This window comes from Crotalus tigris, unplaced genomic scaffold, assembly GCF_016545835.1.
Source record: "Crotalus tigris isolate CLP2741 ecotype Arizona unplaced genomic scaffold, ASM1654583v1 scf7180000018504.2861643, whole genome shotgun sequence".
Taxonomy (NCBI): Eukaryota; Metazoa; Chordata; class Lepidosauria; order Squamata; family Viperidae; genus Crotalus; species Crotalus tigris.
Genome location: NW_024097043.1, coordinates 1,475,917 through 1,494,102, shown reverse-complemented (window position 1 = coordinate 1,494,102; position 18,186 = coordinate 1,475,917). Strand labels below are relative to the sequence as shown.

General features: G+C 39.8%; 1 protein-coding gene across 8 annotated transcripts in view; it reads left to right on the top strand.

Annotated features, from left to right (window-relative positions):
- Positions 1-17,038, top strand: part of RAB3IL1 (RAB3A interacting protein like 1) — a 35,524-nt gene extending 18,486 nt beyond the window's left edge. For 3 of the 8 annotated variants that reach the window (XM_039353182.1, XM_039353188.1, XM_039353189.1), the window contains 9 exons: positions 419-496; positions 4,667-4,885; positions 5,524-5,652; positions 8,251-8,379; positions 8,476-8,588; positions 11,140-11,163; positions 12,316-12,415; positions 12,695-12,761; positions 13,733-17,038. In XM_039353182.1, the coding sequence (XP_039209116.1) occupies positions 419-496; positions 4,667-4,885; positions 5,524-5,652; positions 8,251-8,379; positions 8,476-8,588; positions 11,140-11,163; positions 12,316-12,415; positions 12,695-12,761; positions 13,733-13,815 (942 nt within the window). In that variant the 3' untranslated portion in view covers positions 13,816-17,038. The remainder of the gene's footprint in view (positions 1-418; positions 497-4,666; positions 4,886-5,523; positions 5,653-8,250; positions 8,380-8,475; positions 8,589-11,139; positions 11,164-12,315; positions 12,416-12,694; positions 12,762-13,732) is intronic. The other 5 variants (XR_005557901.1, XM_039353184.1, XM_039353183.1 and 2 more) reach the window with 5 other exon arrangements.
- The last annotated feature ends 1,148 nt before the right edge of the window (positions 17,039-18,186 follow it).

Genomic DNA, 18,186 nt, shown 5'->3' with positions numbered 1-18,186 from the left:
AAACCGTAAAAAATAAACTTGTGGAGAAGAAGTTGGATGGAATGTTTTTTTTTTTAAAAAAATATATATATCAAGATTTAATCTCAATATTCCAACTTTCCATGTTGGCTGCACTCATTTTCCACATTGCCACTTCCTCATGAAGTCTGCAAGACTTCTGCAAGACTCACCTGTCACCATTGATTTCAAGAAAAGACTGTGTACTTCTGCTGTATGTGATTAAATGTTCCTTATTTTAATGTGCTGGTCCACCACGTGTCTGTGTTGGTTCTTATGGGTGGCAGTTTGGGAAAAGACATTCTTTGAGAGTTGACCCCTCTACTTCATCTTCTTTAGAAGTTGGTCTTGTCATTTTTGAGAACCTGATTGTCTTTGACAAAAGTTTGTAACTCCTTTTGTTTTGTGGTATCTGCTGTAGGAAGCCCACAAGATGGTCCGGGAGGCAAACACCAAGCAAGCAGCATCAGAGAAGCAACTGAGGGAGGCCAAAGGGAAGGTGAACAAATCCATTTCATACATTGCCTCCATCCGTATAATCATGGTGACCACTAGACCATATCTACTAAGCATATCCCAAAGTCCATGAGCCTGACACTGAAAGGGGAAGCGTTTAGATATGGACTCTCCTCACAATCTGGATAGCAGACCTGCTTGCACTAGTTCCCAGCTGTGTAGAGCATGTGTGTGTATGCATACAGAAGTGTTGGAGCAGGCTTTTCTTTCAGATGTAAAGGTAGCGGGAGTCACTTGGGTATAGAATATCTGTTGCAGTTCCTTTCTCCTTCCTGGTTGGAGACAACAGGTTAGAAAGGCCTTTTTACATGGCAGAGTAGTCCAAATCAAGCTGTTGCACGGGAGCAGGAATCGAACCATACAAGAATGCTTCTGAGGTGTATTTTTCAATTGCATTGTCAGCCTGTTGCCCCCATACTGATAATTGTAACAAAGCCCAAGCTGATGGGACACGTTTCCTCTCAGTGAATCCTCATGGATTGTAATGATGAAGCAATAAAAGGAATGTAGTAGAGTTTGTAATAACTTCAGAAAACTGAAAACTAAACGGCTAAACGTGAATGCACTGCAATCAGAAAGGGAAATCCTCTAAAAACCGAAGACCTGAGCTTTGCTGAAGCAGGAGATTGGCTCTAGCTGTCTGAAAACTCATGTTATTTCACCTCTTTGGAGAAAATGTTTTCCATGCTATTCTGGCAGTTCCAGTTCAGAAACAAGTCCTGCTGAGTTTGCTGGGGTTTGCTTCCAAGGGAGAGAGCAGAGGGTTGTAGCCTAAGTAGGTCAGAGCAAGACCATAAATAGGTGTACCCCTATGCCTTGATGCCAGAAAGAGTTCAGAGAGAAAAGATAAGACCACCATGTTCTGCCTGCTGAAATGTAGGCTGATTTAGTTGCTACAGGAAGTCCTCGGCTTACTACAGGTCGCTTAGTGACCGTTCAGTTACAACAGAACCTCAAAAAAGCTATTTGTGATCCAGATACAAAGTCAAAATGTCTACTCCCCCCCCCATGACTGCAGTTTGGGTGCTGGGCAACTGCCCTGCATTTACAGCCATTTGCAGCATTCTGTGATCACCTGACCATAATTTATGACATATTTGTTGGAAATGTGTTTATTTCTGGTTGTGGTAAAAACACCCCATAATGAACAATGGTTTGCTTATGTACCATAGCATTCACTTTACAACCACCACAAAAAGTCATAAAATTGAACGCAGTCATGTGATGGACTTGCTTAACAACCATCATAACTTATGACTGAAATTGCAGGCTGAATTATAGCCATAAGTCAAGGACTACCAGTATACATTCAGAAACAATCTACGGAAGAAAAAAAAGGACCAAGTAGCATAATACATCGCCTCAAGGAACTGGAAAAAGCCTAGCTGTTGGATCCATTGTGAGATTTCTCTTAATGCCAACACTTTTATCTTCATTCCCAAACTAGCCACAGTAACTGAAGCCAGTTAGGTTTCATCCCATTCTCTGGAGGAGCAGAAAATGTCTTTGCTTCCAGCATGAGAAACCTTCAGGTATTTGAAAAGTCTTGTTCAACCAGTTTGTGCAGGAGAGGGGACACCAGAGATTAGTGATACATCACTGATACTTCAACTTCCACAATCCCTTTTTTGGATAGTTTTAGAAGAACTTGCTGAACTCGAACTTCTTGTGTATTCAAAAACTCCAGAGGCACAGCTAAGGATTTGTGAAAAGGATTTGTAAGCTATGAACGACAGAAAAACCGCTGCCATTTTTAAAGTGATTATAGCGCCATCTGTTGGCAGAGCTAAAGCAAATCACCTAAAAGATTTTGTGTTAAATGCTTTACCCAGCCATAATGTGAGAAATACAGGTAGTCCTTGATTTACGACCACAATTGAGCCTAACATTTCTGTTGCTAAGCAAGGCAGTTGTAAGTGAGTTTGCCCCCATTTTACGCCCTTTCCTGCCTCAGTTGTTAAGGGAATCACTACCATTGTTAAGTTGGTAACACGGTTGTTAAGTGAATCTGGCTTCCCCATTGACTTGGCTTGATGGAAGGTCATAAAAAGTGATCGCATGACATTGGGACACTGCAACCGTCCTAAATTCATGCCAGTTACAAGCATCTGAATTTTGATCACGTGACCATGGGGATGCTGCAACAGTTGTAAGTGTGAAAAACGGTCATAAGTCATTTATGCTGTGGTAACTTGGCTGTTGTAACTTTGAATGGTCACTAACGGTCACTCTCTCATTTGAAGATTAAGTTGACTAGGTTCTTAAATAAGCATTGTGATCAGAGATATATGGCATTTCTCAGATAAATTTCACTACTGTCATTTAAATTGGATTCCTTCTGATTTCCTGGCTAGCATTATATACTGAAACTACAGGAAACCACTTTGGGGAAGTGGTGAATGTGCTACTCTAGAAATCAGGTGACTGGATTTTACTCCCACTTTAGGCCTGAAGTGTGGTGATCTTGGGCCATTCACTCTCTCTTGGCCCAACTTACCTCACAGGGTTATTGTTGTAAGGGAAATAGGAGGAGGAAGGAATATTATTACATTCTCCGCTTTGAGTTATTGCTCTGGATGCGGGTTTTATCAAAACTGTCACCATGTGGCAGATTTCTTGATTAGCCTTGGACTCTTAATATCTGCTACTAGACAGAAGCAATAGACAATACTGTACACTTTGGAGTTTTCCCTAGTCTCACAGCTCTTGCTTGAAAGGCAGGTGGGAGCCAAGGGCACAACTGTGCAAAATGTGCCATTTGGATCCTTTCCTGGATCAGGGAGCGCTGCGTACAGTTTCTTATAGTTCAGTCACCCCATTTGGACTATTTCAAAGGACTGTACATGGGGCTGCTCTTGCAGAGCATCTGGAAATTGCAAGATGGGTCCACAGTGCAGCGGTGTAAGCAGTTATGGGTGTACCTAGTTATACCCAAGTTACACCTTTACTTTGCACATTGCACTGGTTCCCAATAGGCTTGCAAATGGAATTCAAAGCATTCTGCTTGCCACTTGCATGGCCTGAGGCCATGATATTTGAGAATCACCTTTCTCTGACTCTACCTGCTCCATCAAATCTGAGAGAAGGGGGCAGACTCTGGTGCAGTCTATTAAACAAGATCATTATAATGAGACCCAGTAAATGTATCTTTTAGATCAGTGGTTCTCAACCTTTCTAATGCCGCGACCCCATAATACAGGTCCCCATGTTGTGGTGACCCTCAACCACTTATACATCACCGGGTGCCAGGGGCGTGGCCAAAGAAAAGGGGGAAAAAATGGCGGACAGCCTTGTTTGGCGACCCCCGTGAAATGGTCGTTCGACCCCAAATGGGGTCCCGACCCACAGGTTAAGAACCACTGTTTTAGATCCTGTGCTTGCCTTTTGGAATACTATTCCTCCCGAGATTAGATTGGCCCCAATCTTGCTAGGTAGGCTCTTAAGACCTAGCTGGAGGCAAGAGGTTAGATGAGCTTGTAAGATATTGTTGATTAAGGCTATTGGTTCTCCTCAGCTACTACTTTATTGTTTCTACTTACATTTATTTTATATTATTATATTGATGACTTTGAATTGTATTTACTAGCCAGAATTGTTTATGCAATAGGGATGGACATATAAACTAAATGTACTAAAAGAAAAAAAATTCCTGGGATGAGATTGAGGGAAGTAAGCAGCTGGTGCAGAGAAGTTTTGTACCGATTCATTCCTATTTATTGATGAGTAATTACTTAATTTTTAAGTGGGGAAGGGTGATCAAGAGTGTGGTCTTCTTTACATAAACCTGTTTTGCCAGTATTTATATAAAGAAAAATTATGCAGCAAGAAAACCCGACATTGGTATGTAAGTAACTAATATATGCAAATATATATGCATCCTTTTCTATTTAGTGCATTTGGTAGTTATCATGTACAGGGAAAAATCTTTATAAAGCCTATATATTTAACATTTGGGGTTTGTGCAAGTAAATAAGAAAAAACATAATTTAGAGGTTATAAAGCTAGTAGCTCCTGAACTCAACTTCCTGTTTGCTTCAAAAAACAGCCATGACTGATTGGCTTAATAAGCCATTAAATGTTCTACTGGACATGGCATAATCCTGGTACCAAGTCCTTTGCTGATCATTGCTGATGGCTTTTTGTCTCTTGTTAGATTGACATGTTGCAAGCAGAGGTGACAGCCTTGAAGACGCTAGTGATAACGTCAACTCCTTCCTCGCCAAATCGGGAGTTGCACCCACAGCTTCAGAGCCCTGCCAAAACAGCCTTCAGAAAGGGACATGGACGCAACAAAAGCACCAGCAGCACCGGGGCAATCACAGTTGCTGGCCAAAGCGCACCCCAGGAATCAGTCAACAGCGAATTCAAAGAGGTGGGTAAATGTGGTCGGTCAGCATCTAGCTTGAGGCCCTGGGAAGAAGCAAAATATTATTAGCCATGCTGTGTTGTCTGTGTGATGGGGAAATGCAGTAAGGTCAGGGATGTGGTAGAAAAGTTTGTTTTATCTTGCACTTACACAATCTTCTTCATTGCAGAAAGTGTTGAGGAAACTTTTATTGACTTTGATTAATTCCTTGATTCTGGTTGGGTTCTTTTGATATACTAAGCCAGAGTCAAAGAAATAAGCAGTAGTTATCATGTATGACAAGGCATGAATGAGCTTAACTATAGCTGGAGTCAAACATGAGAAGTCTCTTGTTAGATCAAATCTTGTAGCTTCTAGCCATGTTGGACCAGAGTTCCCAACATTGCTAGGGAAGATAATTTTGGAAATCTGGGAGTTGCGATGTCCCAGTACATCTGGATTAGGCCACAATTAGATAGGATGGCCACCTTTATGTACCTTCTGGGGTGGGATATTTGTGCCCAAGGTCTTTTGTGACTGAGGTTGTCTTTTTTCTAATCTTCTGTCCCTCTCACACCCTTTTCCTTTCTCTCCTTGTCTTTCTCCTCTTTCCCCCTTCTCTCTGCCCTTGTCACCTCTCTGTCTTGCTCTCCCATTCCTTAAAGTCTGGGGTACCCACTCTCCTCTCCCTGCTGCTCTGTATCGTCCCTGCGAAGGCGATCCACATCACCTATGAGCCAGGCTGGCGGTTCCCGGCAGCAGACTCTCCTTTCTCCTCTCCTCTCTCGCGGCAGGTAATCTCTCTTAGGGTGGGGTGAAGTAGAGTAGCTCTACGACTAGGAAGGTAGGCTCAGATATTTGATCGCTACAGTGTCAACAAGACTGCTTTGCTGGTGAAGGTGGTCATAAAGTCTGAGGGAAGCTGTTCTTCTTCTGTACAGATAGTAAAGAGCCGTGTCCTCTTTTTCATGTTGACTAGCTTCACTATCCATAGCAGTTGTTGCCAGAAAGGATGGGACTGCAACATCAAGGCTGGTAAAAAAATATTGATAGTTGCAATCCCAATCAGTCTGGCTGTAGAAATTGGTTTCAGTGATTTTGAGGAAGGATCAGTTCTGGGGACAAGAAATACTTTTTGGATGCACTTTTAACACTTTCCCCCTGTTCAGTTTTTTTCTTTAATACTAACAGTCATTTGTGTGTGTTTTTTCTCTCTAAATGTTTTCCCCCTTCTCCCATACGGGTGCTCTGAAGTGGTTTCCTGGTCTCAGGTGAGCAGTCTCTGTAGCTTAGTTATTGGAACCTTTTATAACCTTTTTTTTTTAAAAAAAAATGCAGCTAGGATGTCAGAATTCAGTTATTTCTGATTATCATGGTTATGCCTTCTATTCTGGAACTTTCTAACCTTCTCCAGCGTTTGGAACAGGACATGCTGGGAGAGATTGGCAGCTTCCTGAAAACCTGAAGGTACTCACGTCTTTTGAGGATATCTTTTATTTAAAAAGGATTGCCTTTATTTAAAGAGGAAACATGGAGGTACCAAATTTTGAGGATTTTGAGAATTGCCTTTATTTAAAACAGAGGTTGGGAACTATGGCCCCTTTATGACTTGTGGACTTCAACTCCCAGAATTCCTGAACCGGTGTGACTGGCTCAGGAATTCTGGGAGTTGAAGTCCACAAGTCATAAAAAGGTCATAGTTCCACACCTCTGATTTAAAACAAAGGTCTTGTCTATGGCTGTGGTAGTTCTGTGGGCCAGGTAGAGAAACCGAAAAGCCAAGAACAGATTTTTCCCACAAATCAAATATGAGCTTCTAACTGGTTTACTTTTGGAAAAAAGAACTCACAAGTTTATGGAAGATTGGATGGTCAGTGGCTACCAGTCATGATTGCTATAAACTGTGTCCAGTTTTGGAATCATAAATCCTAAATGTTTATAATTGCTAAACGCAAAATTGGAAAGGGGCTGTGCAGCCATGTCCTATTTGTCTTGGGTTTCCCAAAAGCACCAGTTAGATCTTTATGGGAATAATCAGCATTTAAGACTTGATTCATTACAGAATGTTTTAATTTTTTTTTTGTTCTTAAGGGGTAGCTACAAAAATCAAGCAGCAATGTCTTCTCTGCCTGCCTGGGTGCCTGGTCTTCTTTATTTGCTTGATTAAATATTTATTTATTTACAACCTGCCTCCAGAAGTGGTGAATGCTCCAACACTGGAAGTTTTTAAGAAGAAACTGGGCAGCCATTTGTCCGAAATGGTATAGGGTTTCCTGCCTGAGCAGGGGGTTGGACTAGATGACCTCCAAGGTCCCTTCCAACTTTATTATTATTATTATTATTATTACTTATTTGTCAGATAAATTTAGTGCCACTGCAACTGAAAAGACTCTGATTTTGTGAGTCTTTCCCCTGTCATATGGATACGTGGCTAGAAGAAAGGATTTCTTGCATCCTGCCTTTCATACCTAGCATGTTTTATTTTGTAACAGCCACAGAGTCTTCAGAACATAGAATGCTTCAGTTGTTTTGGAATTGGGCCCTTATTCAACACAACTAAGTAGCCATGCAGTCTTTTGGAAAAAACCTCAATTTTTTTCAACTTTGGTGAAGGGATGCTTGCTTGCTGGGACTGGAAGTGAATTCCTTTTGGTGAAGGGGGGGGGGCAACTAAGCTTTGTATTGGATGGCCTTTCCGTATGGATGGCCTTCTTTTCATGGGAAGGCCATCCATACGGTTATCTTCCTATTCAGTGGTACAAAATTGTGTGATTTAAAATACATATCGTTTGGAAGAGCTTAACATTCATATTGCCAATAGTAATAAAGTTCTAGGAGAATGTACAATTGAGCAGTCTAAGGATTTCCCTCCCTTCTTCTGGATCTGTTGGAAGCAACCGATTTGTCATAAAGAGGAGCAGGAGATTTTGCTGAGGCCCCACCTTCTCTTTGCTTGACATACTGCTTGATTATGAATGCAGATCACAGCTCATGCGAGACTGTGAAGAGGGAACAGATCTTCACCCCTGATATGGCATGTGAGCCCCAGTATGCTGAAAAATTTATAGACTAATAAATGATGTTCCCTTTGGTTACATTATTGGGGTACTACTGTAATCTACTAATACACTGTCTCCTGATGATGCTGTCTCTGTCATGCCCCTTTCTGCAGTAACCACAGCAAGAGGCAGAACTGCCTATCGCTGGCGCATAAGTCACATTTATTCTGCTTCTTTGCCTCATCATCTGCCTAATGAATAGGAAGAACATTCTGTTTTTTGTGTAAAGGAATATCTACTTCCTTCTTCGTGTCTGTGTATCGATATCCGTGTGTTTTTCTCTCCCTAGTTTTCCTCAACAGACATCTGTTTTGTGGTTTTCTGTCACTGCAGGTGGATTCCATCTTGTTTGCAGAATTTCAGGCTTGGAAGGAGTCTCCAACATTGGATAAATCGTGTCCTTTTCTCAAGAGGATTTATCATGAAGATGTAGGCCCTTGCCTGGACTTTACCAAGCATGAAGTCAGTTTAAAGATGAGTTATTCAGAGATTTCTAAAAGATGAAGGTGCTCCTTCCTTGTTGACATGAATTCCTTGTGTTTGTTTTCTTTGTTGCAGCTTTCAGAGCTGATTCAGGCAGCTGTGGAGCAGAACACCCTTACCATTGAGCCAGCGGCTATCCAGGCATTGCCTGTAGTGAAGGTGTCAGCCATTGAATGCGGTGGACCAAAGTAAGATTATAACAGCTGTTCAGCTGCCTTTTTTTCTCCTCCTCTTCTTACACAGACGCATCATTAGTCTCTAACATGCGGCATTACCAGTTGCCTTTCTGAAACAAGGTCTTCTATTTGGTTGTTCACAGAATTTGTTTTATTGAACCACTGTGTATTCTTCCTTTCAATTTGTACTGCATGGCCCACAAAAACCAGAAGAGAAAGCAAAGGAGGGAAGGGATCAGTAATAGGAGAATCGGATTACATGAATATACAAAAGTATAAATATTATACAACAACCAGCAGTTCTAATGGACCTAAATTGAGCTAGAAAGCACTACAAGGTGTGATACCATCGTTGGAGAAGGTTGTGGCAATTCAAATATTTGTAGCTCAGGGTTGAACTGTGGGGTCCTTGGTGCTCTCTGAGCTTCTTTGTTTTCTTGCAGACATTTCATTGCCCTACTAAGTAACATTGTCAGCACTGATTATGTTACTTAGCTGGCAATGAAATGTCTGCAAGAAACAACCAAACTCGGAGAGCACCAAGGACCCCATAGAGTGATATAAACTGGCTTCCTTTTCAGTATGCTTGATTTGCATATATATCAGAAGAATTATCCTCTGGGCCAAAGTTTAGTAAGGGACTTCATTTTGCAGATACAAATATCTTGTTGTAATGTGTAAGAAGACTATTTCCTTAGCTGTGTTCTGATTATTCTTTTATTGGACTCCAGCGGTTTTCATTCGCTGTTCTACCCCCTTCTTTCCATAACTTTGTATAATCTGGTATGTTTGAAAAAAGATTTGTACAAATATTTGAATTGTTAGTGAATTGCTATACTATTCTGTACTGTACTATTACAGTTCTTTTTATGTGTGCACATACGTGCTGGAACTTTCTTCCTCTGTTTCTGACAGTAAGTTAATAAAGCAGGTAAACACAATTTAGGTTTTGTTATGTGCCCATGAAAAAAGAATTTTAGAGCCTTGGTGCTGGTATCTGTCAGAAAGATCCTAATTACTGGAATTACTTTTCTGAATTTACATAAGGTGGTGGACCAAAGCTCGTAATTGGGATTAGTGTTGCTGTTTTATACTAATGTTGTTTTGTTTTCTACTTTTTAATGTTTTTATTTTTTTATCACTATTAATGTCAGGCACGAAAGACCATGTGAAAGTCCAATTAAACTGATTTATTGCTAAATAGTCTATGCACAGGAATCTTTTCAGTTAATCGTTAGTACCTGCTTTGAGTTAAATAAGGGTCCACAATGTTCAAGGGAGAGCGGACTTGATCCGCTTGTGGCTACTTAGGGATTCTAAGCTGATCCTTCTTTTAACTCCATCCCCAGGTTCTGCCACTTCTTCTCCTGCAAGTTAAAAAGCCAGATTCATGAACTTGAGATAGGCTGCCATATAAATTGAAAAAAATGAATGAATGAATTAATAATAACATGATAAAAAGCAGGGTTTTTGAACTCTACTTGTGGAAAAATTTGCCGGGGATAATACATTTTCTGAGGTCATCTTTTTTCTTCATGGACAAAAATTTGAGCACTAGGTGAAAATTGCTTTATTCTGGTGCAAAGTAAGAATTTGATTGAAGTGATGCTTATCTTCCAGGCATGGGAATCAGACATTGAGCCTGAGAGATACAATTAATTATTGCTGATGGTTATCCTCAGCCACCACTTTTTTTTTTGCTTTATTCTTCTTACATATTCTCATTTTTTCTTTCTTTTTGTATTATTATATTGATGTTTTGAATTGTGTTCATTGCCCAAAGCTGCTTACTAGAAATGGCAGCCATAAGCATTTAAGTAAATAAATATCAAGGATGGAGAATATCACCTGGACTGCAGCCATATCCAGCTGCCTCTCACTTTTTCTTAAGAGCCACATGACATTAGGAGACAAAGCTTCAATAAATGCCCTAACCTTTATGAACAGGAGATAGGAGATCACTGCTTCTGCATCATTTCTCCTGCCCAGAGGGGAAAATTATGCAGGATGAACATGAAGCATTGCTTCTCACTTTATCTTACAAAGTGATTTGGGTGATTGGGGAAGGGGAGCAGAAAGAGAGAGAAAATTTGATGTCTATGTCTATTATTTGCACTCAACTCTGGGCAAGGGATTTAAACTGCCTGGAGTTACCCAATTGTTTTCTTCCATCAGACTGGATGTCTGCTAGGGTGGTGCATCTGTTGTGCAATGCCTCCACCATTGGCATCAGTGCAAGGGGGCCCACAAGAAGGGGCACTTGGTTACCTTAGAGCCAAACGGTATGGACCAGTCTGCTGGGCTAGAAATAACATATCCTTGAGACAGATATTCTCTCTGCTGCATTTAAACTTCAGGAGTAGTGCAGTCCAGAATTCTGCTACTCTAAGTTTCTTCTTGTAGGTTTCTTGGTAGGTATAGGATTGTAGCTTAATAATTTAGATGTTAATCTTCCCTCAGTTTGAGCTGTGCTTTCTACACGCACACCGCCATTAATCCAAGAAGAATGAATGTTGCCATTGCTAGCCTAATACTAGTTTCAACTTCTTATTTCTTCTCACAGTGGGTTCCGGTCCCAAATTATAACGTAAGTTATTTTTTTTAAGCCAGTGAAAAGTATTTACACCATTATTAATAAGCTACTAACTCAAGTTGTTACTAACAGCTTTGCAATTGGTGCTATCAAATAAATGGTGAGCATCCAGGATGCTGACAGCATACCATATAATCTTCAATTACAACTGCCTTTGAAATGGTTCATCTTTATTTCCGCATTGCTGGGTATATAAGCCCAGAGGGATATTTTTGTCTACTAACTGTCAACTTTCTCCTGTAATATTAACTTTATTTGGTTTTCTGTGTTGCTCGTTACCTCCCAAATCCTATAGCTAGATTTTTCAAATGTCACATTTTAATGCAAGAAATGTTGAATTGCCTACAGGAGGCTTAATAGTAATAGTTTCTTTTATTTTCTCTTTTAAATTAAATTACTTATAAATCTACAGAAGGAAGAAAGACAAGATGCAACAAATTCTAATATTCTAAAGTGCTAATCTTTGTAATGATAATAGAGTTGATTTACTGTGGAATAGGAAGAGGTAACAGAATGGAGGCAGAATATTTGTAAATGCATCTTTATGATTCTTCCATTTCTTAATATTTTATTTCTAGTAAGGTCAAATTCCAAACTTTCTGCAACCTCTATAGCAGCAACATCTTTTGAAATTGAATACCCCAAAAGCACTTTTCAAACAAGCTGCAAATAGAAAAGTTTGAATCAACAAAGTTTGATTGAACAGAAATACTAATTAGCCTCCAAGATCAAAAACAAGAAGCGGGAGGGCTGTAGAAAGACAAGCATGCTGGGGAATTCTGGGAGTTAAAAACAGAATTTTAACTCCTCCCAGGGTATAACAGTCCCTAATATGAAGGTGGCAAGTTTACTATCCACTTCTCAGGTGTAAATTGTATTGAATTGAGTTGAGTTGAGTTGAACTTCTTTGTTAATAAGTATGCTTAGCTTTATAGCCTTAACATCTTTTAGGATAAATTCATAGTACAGAGAATAATTCAAAAAAATGACAACATACTGTGAAATCCTTTAATTATAGGATGCAAAAATGAAGGTCTTTGCTTGGGTTTGCCTCGTGGTGACCAGCATCATGTTTTGTTCCCTTTAGTCAAGGCCTCTAGATGACATCCTGCTTGACTTTTTCCACTCCCACTTTCCTTTTTACAGGAAATGCGCTCTGAGTGGCCTGTCCCGAGCCTGCAAGCATCGCATCAAACTGGGGGATTCTGGGAATTACTACTACATTTCCCCTTCTTGCAGGGCCAGGGTAAGTTCTTATTAGTAATGCACTTAGCAGAAAATAATCTAATCTTCAGCTGGACACTCTAAATGTGAATACGTGCAGAAGAATTGTGTTCAGCTTGTTTGCATTTGTTTTGCCTGGCTCCGTGCCTTTTTTATGTGCTTTGCATCTGACGCCAAGGGAGTAATCTCTCATCTTAAAGACCGAAGAGTTTACTATTGTCTGTCCTATTCACATAGATGTTTTCTGTAAATATTTCTAAATGTGCTTGTAAACAGGTGTAATGTTTGTTCTCTTGTTCAGATTACAGCCGTATGCAACTTCTTCACTTATATTCGGTACATCCAGCAGGGACTGGTGAGACAAGATGGTAAGAATTCTCCTCTTTCTTGGGCTCTTCCCTTTGTAGCTAATTCACAAAGTGCCCAACCAAGTTACGTGATTATAAGTGGGACCACCAAATCACTCCAAGCATTTTGGAGTTTTATAAGGGAACATTCAAGAGAGAATTATTTCCCCCCCTTGTAAATGTTACCCAAAGCAGATAGAAAAGAAAGGTAATCTAGCTGAAATAATGTGTTCATCTAGATTATTTGAACTAATCTAGGTAATCTAATGTGTAATGGATTCAAAAATTCATGTGCATAAAATCAAATACAAAATTCCAGAAATAAGATATATGTGATGTTAAGGTTCAAGTTGGGATTTGATCTTTGCAGAATTTGGATTATTTTTAGGACAGCATATTAATTAAAAATGGGTAGGATTTCAACATACAGATGCCTTCCATTCAGTGAGGGGATAAATATGTGGTTGTCATGGGCAGAAGGAATAACCTTGTGAACAGGAGGAAGAGCCACAACTAAGACAGCGCTTGGATAAAAGAAATCTGAGTCCAGAGTCAAAATGTAATTTGAGAAAGTGGAGGGCTTATGGTGGTGGAAAAAGAAGCTATTATACTGTTAAGCAAAGGACAATAGTAACACCCCTCTCCCCACCTTTTGATCCATAGAGAAGTAGCCATTATTGTAGGGCAAGGATCTTGCTTTTGTGTCAGTGGAACACAGATGCTACACGTCAATTCCTCTACCTTCATATTTTAGCAAGAGGGGATCTCTTGCTAAAATACGAAGTGGCTTTTCCGAAGGGAAAGGAGAGGTTCCTCAAATGATGCTCATGACTCCTGATCATTTGGCCATGCTGGCTGAGCTGATGAGTGTTGAAGTCCCAAGATCAGGAGAGCAGTACATTGGGGAAGCTAGCATAGAGCAAACAGGTTTGCCTTCTGCTACAACGATCTCTCACTTGCTTCTCTGTTTAATGTCTTCCTTTGACCCACAGTGGAATTGATGTATTGGGAAGTCACGAGGCTTCGGAAGGAAATGTCCATTGCTAAATTGGGCTTCTATCTCAGCGAGATGTAAATGGAAGATGATGATCAGGAAGGATTTTTGCCTTCAGTTATTCTCTGGACACCCAGAAAATCGATGACAGAATGTCTGCTCATACTCAAGATGGCGCAATATTAATTGAAAATGTAAGAAGCACAGGTTTTCCTTGTTGAGTGGCAGTCTCAGTTTCCTGAGAGCACCTACTCCGGGCATTTTTACCGAGTGAATATGAGCTCTCTGGCACTATGGAGTGAGGCCATGTTGGGACTCCTGCCTTTTTTCTATGCATTTCTCCTCAGCCAGTATATAATAGTCTACTTAAAAGCCACTATATATACACACATATATAAATATATAAAAAATATTCCTGAGGCTTTGGCTGCACCTTGGGCTCATTACCTGCTTGCCACTCTGAAATCTAAATGCTGTTGGTCATTGCTGCATAATGGATAGATAGATAAACTGCTGCTCCTGCTTTCCAAAGGCATGCACCTATTGAAAACAGCCTTCCTTGAGAGCTGCAAGGTGCAGATTCCTCCAGTATTTCTTAGGAGCTTGAAAGAGATAACTGGGAATGGTTTTGCTTTTGATTCTGATTGTAGCTCAGGGTTTTCCTTTGAGGGATCCACGGACCCTTTGACAAACTCAGCAGGCTGATATTAAAGCCACTCCTGATCAAAACCCCAGTCGTGATGGAAGGATGGGGAAATGACCTAATGGATAGCCATTCATGACTAATAGACTTCTTTTTTATGCCATGGACATTCTAGAACAAGCTCTTTCCACCTGAAATCATTTCTCCCAAGGCTTCTCCAACTTTTTGCATTCAACATACTAGTCATGAATCCATTGCCATAATCTTCCTTAGCCCACATTTCTGCTGTACTCCTGGTTCTCATTTAGAGGCTTGCATCTGGATAAGTATTTTCTAAACTCAAGCTTCTCCCCCCCCCTCCCATTTTATTCACCTCCAAAGATTGACCTCAGAGATTGAATTTTCTAGCAAGTTATTAGAAGTTACACACATTCTGCCATTTTTAAAAAGTGGGGGCTATTTGGATTTAACTAGCGAGACTTCAGTTTTGATGCTACAGCATTGATGAGGATCTCTCTTTTTATTGTATATTAGCGTAGAATAAAAGCTGATGATGAATTTTTAAATCAAAGATCTAGATGATCTGTTGGGTGTTAATAAAAATGCTTCTCACTTTCTCTGGTTAAAGAAAGGACTAGCTTTTCCTTTTGGATAATACTTCGAGACTTCTGAGATGAGAACAACTGATACAGGCTTTCTAGAAGACATAATTTCCCTTGGTAGCCATTCCCTCCTACTTTTAGACCAAGTGGTTTAGTTGGTGGTTACTCATTGTGAAAGGCATCTGCTATCTCAGCTTCCATCCATGAATAGTGACAATGAAAATCAGGTTTTGTTGGTAATCCATGAATTCACAAAGCCTCTACAACCAGAATCTCCTGCTTGGGGAATTAGCAGATCAATTCAGTTTGTGTTACTGAGAGAGTGTTCCATTGGTTCCATTGGGTATGTATTCCTGGTTGGCAGCAGATTTTTACATACATTGTGGCTTCCTTTTGTCTCCTTATGATTGCACCCGCATCATGGATCTGTGTGGACTTTACCAGATTTTCAACTCTACCATCACAAGAGGAGGAAGCCAGAACATGACACAGTGGCTAGATTTTATCAACTGATCATTAGTGGGGTTGTTAGAATTATGTTCTGAATACAGTTTGAAGCCACATCTGACAGAGTTGCCTGTAATCGCTGAATTGGACCCTACCATTTCTATTCTTGGGGAAGCAATGTTTTCTTCAGTTTGCCTTGAAATTAATAGCTTGACTTCACTAATACGTTGTGTTTATGAGCAACAGAGCAAGCATTCTTTGGGGTGTTACTGGAAGTTATTGACTTGGGAGTGTTTGATAGTGTTGCATATCAAAACATTATTTTCTTGACCTACACTACTTTGTTGTTCACTATCCCCTGGCTACTATCCTAATCATTTATAGTACCACTTGAGGGATAAAGATTGTATACACTCATACAGCTTAGATAGAACCTCTTCTCTTGAAGGATGTATTTGGGAAATATGCTATTGAAATTATGCAATCAGGAGAACAAGTAATAATACACATTTTTCCTGCTATAAGATTTCTGTGCATCATAGGACAGCTGCACCCAGATGGACAAATTAGCCAGGATTTTAGAATTGCTTTTTTTACAGCAAAGATTGCTGCCTTTTTCATCTCGCCTCTCAGATACCTAAAATGATGACCTGAACTGTATGAGTGTATGAAGAACAATCTTTTGGGCCAGAGAGGCAGTTAGTCATATAGGATCTTGCAAAGACTTCAGAATAAAATTGGCAAAGGATCTATTTATACTCAGTGGTGAGCATGTATCTGATTGCTTCTCTGTTGAACAACCAGAAGTGAAATTGTTTCTAGCAACATTTGCTTTGAGAATATTGACTTCTGCAACTTCCCCTACAAAGTGGTACAAAAATTGGCCTATTAAGCATGTGCCCCAGAGCAATCTGGTGACTATTCAGTCACCTTTTCCCAGCCTGGTGGCCTCCTGATGTGTTAACTTAGAACTCTAGTCCAGCTCATCTGGAAGACAGCACAATGGTGGAGGGTACACTAAGGCACTGTGGTAAGGAAGCAAATGATTAATGGTGGTGGAGGACAACTGAAGGGTTCCTTGTAGAGATGGTGACTGCCTTATGAGAAAGTCCAGTTTGTTTATTGAAAGGGGATTTAGCATTGTTTTGAGTACATAATGAACTGTTGTGAAGAAAGGTATCCTCTGAAATTTCATTTGCAAAAAGTATTTATCATGCCAAATTCACTGCAAAGACCTCCAGTTTTTTTCATGCTGGCTATAGGTTTTGTACTGTCATTATATACTTATCAATATCTGGTCCTATAAGAGATGAAGGAAATGATTAGATCAAGATGGCTTGACTAGCTGCCAGTTTTCCCAAATTACAAGAATTGGTTGCCTGAAAAGAAAAAAAACAATATATATTACAGGCAGCTTTGTATCTTTTCTCCTGGTTGCATTATTATCTCTTTGTTACTTCTGTGTTCCTATTCTAATAACATATGCTGATTTCTATTTAATAAATAGACTCCAGTGTTGACATGAAGCTGGTTCTTATTGCCATTGGACTGATTTCTTTTGAAGTCTTGCATGTATTCCAGTGACAAAATAAACAAGGCATTACAAGCAGTATTGATTGTGTATATAGTAGTGTTGAAGTTTTAGTAGTGTTTAAATAACAAAATCAAAATTGCATGCAAAATGAGCCTCACCCTAAAAGGCAGCAGTGACCCATCAGTTGAAGCATGACACATTAACCATGGAAAGGATGCATGTCCTGTTCAAAGGAAGACATCAAAGACACCTAGCTCCAGAGCCCAAAACAATCCTTTCTGGCTTGCCTAGTTAGTTCACAATAAGACAGACCACCAAGGAGTGAAATAGAAACAGTACCCACAGGTATGTCATAACAATACCTTGACAATATGCTTTATTTTAGCATAAAATATGGCTTTCTTTTGGATCAGAAGAATGTTAGAGGCACAGTCTGTACAGGTTAACTACTTTTTCTATTAACTGCCTGCCTGCTCAGAATTCTTCCCATCAGATACTCTGCTGTGGCATTACTTAAGTGTCACCCTTTGTAAGTACACATTGACCATCTGGATAAGTAAAACAAGAGCTTGGGGAAAGAGAATGATTTGAGACAGAAAATGTGTCATTCAGAACACACCCCAAAATACAGATAGGCACTTTCTTTAGAACTGGGCCTGGATTGATATTGTTCAGGCCTAAAATTTTGCTTCCTAGAACACAAATCCCCAAAACAAGGAAAACAGATCTTTGAACGACTTGCCCATTAAAGGTTTTCAATATGAATTTGAATGTAGCTGTTCCTACCTCTTGACTAATATGCTCTGCAGAGCATAGTCTGTCATCCTTCAATTTTATGCTCCTTGGAATATTGCAAATTTTAAGGTAAAAATTAACATAAATGCACACTCTGCTAGACAGTTGATTGGGGCTATATGGGTCTCTTAGTGATAAGGAAATGTGAATAAATTAAATAGTTATTCATCTATGTGCTGCCTAGTTCAATACGTTGCCCTGGTGAAGATTTGATTTTCCTAGTTTTCTTCAGTTATTCATGTGCTGTATATTTAAAACTAATGTAGACATGGGATTTCACACAGCCTGATGAATTAACTCATATGAAACTGTATAGATTAGAAAGAATCTGCCTCCCTAGCTTTAATTGGATTTTAGCTCCTGGTGTTATTTTTTTTTTTAAAAAATCTTGCTTGTACATAATCAGTGGGCTCTGGTAATTATGAAAGAAA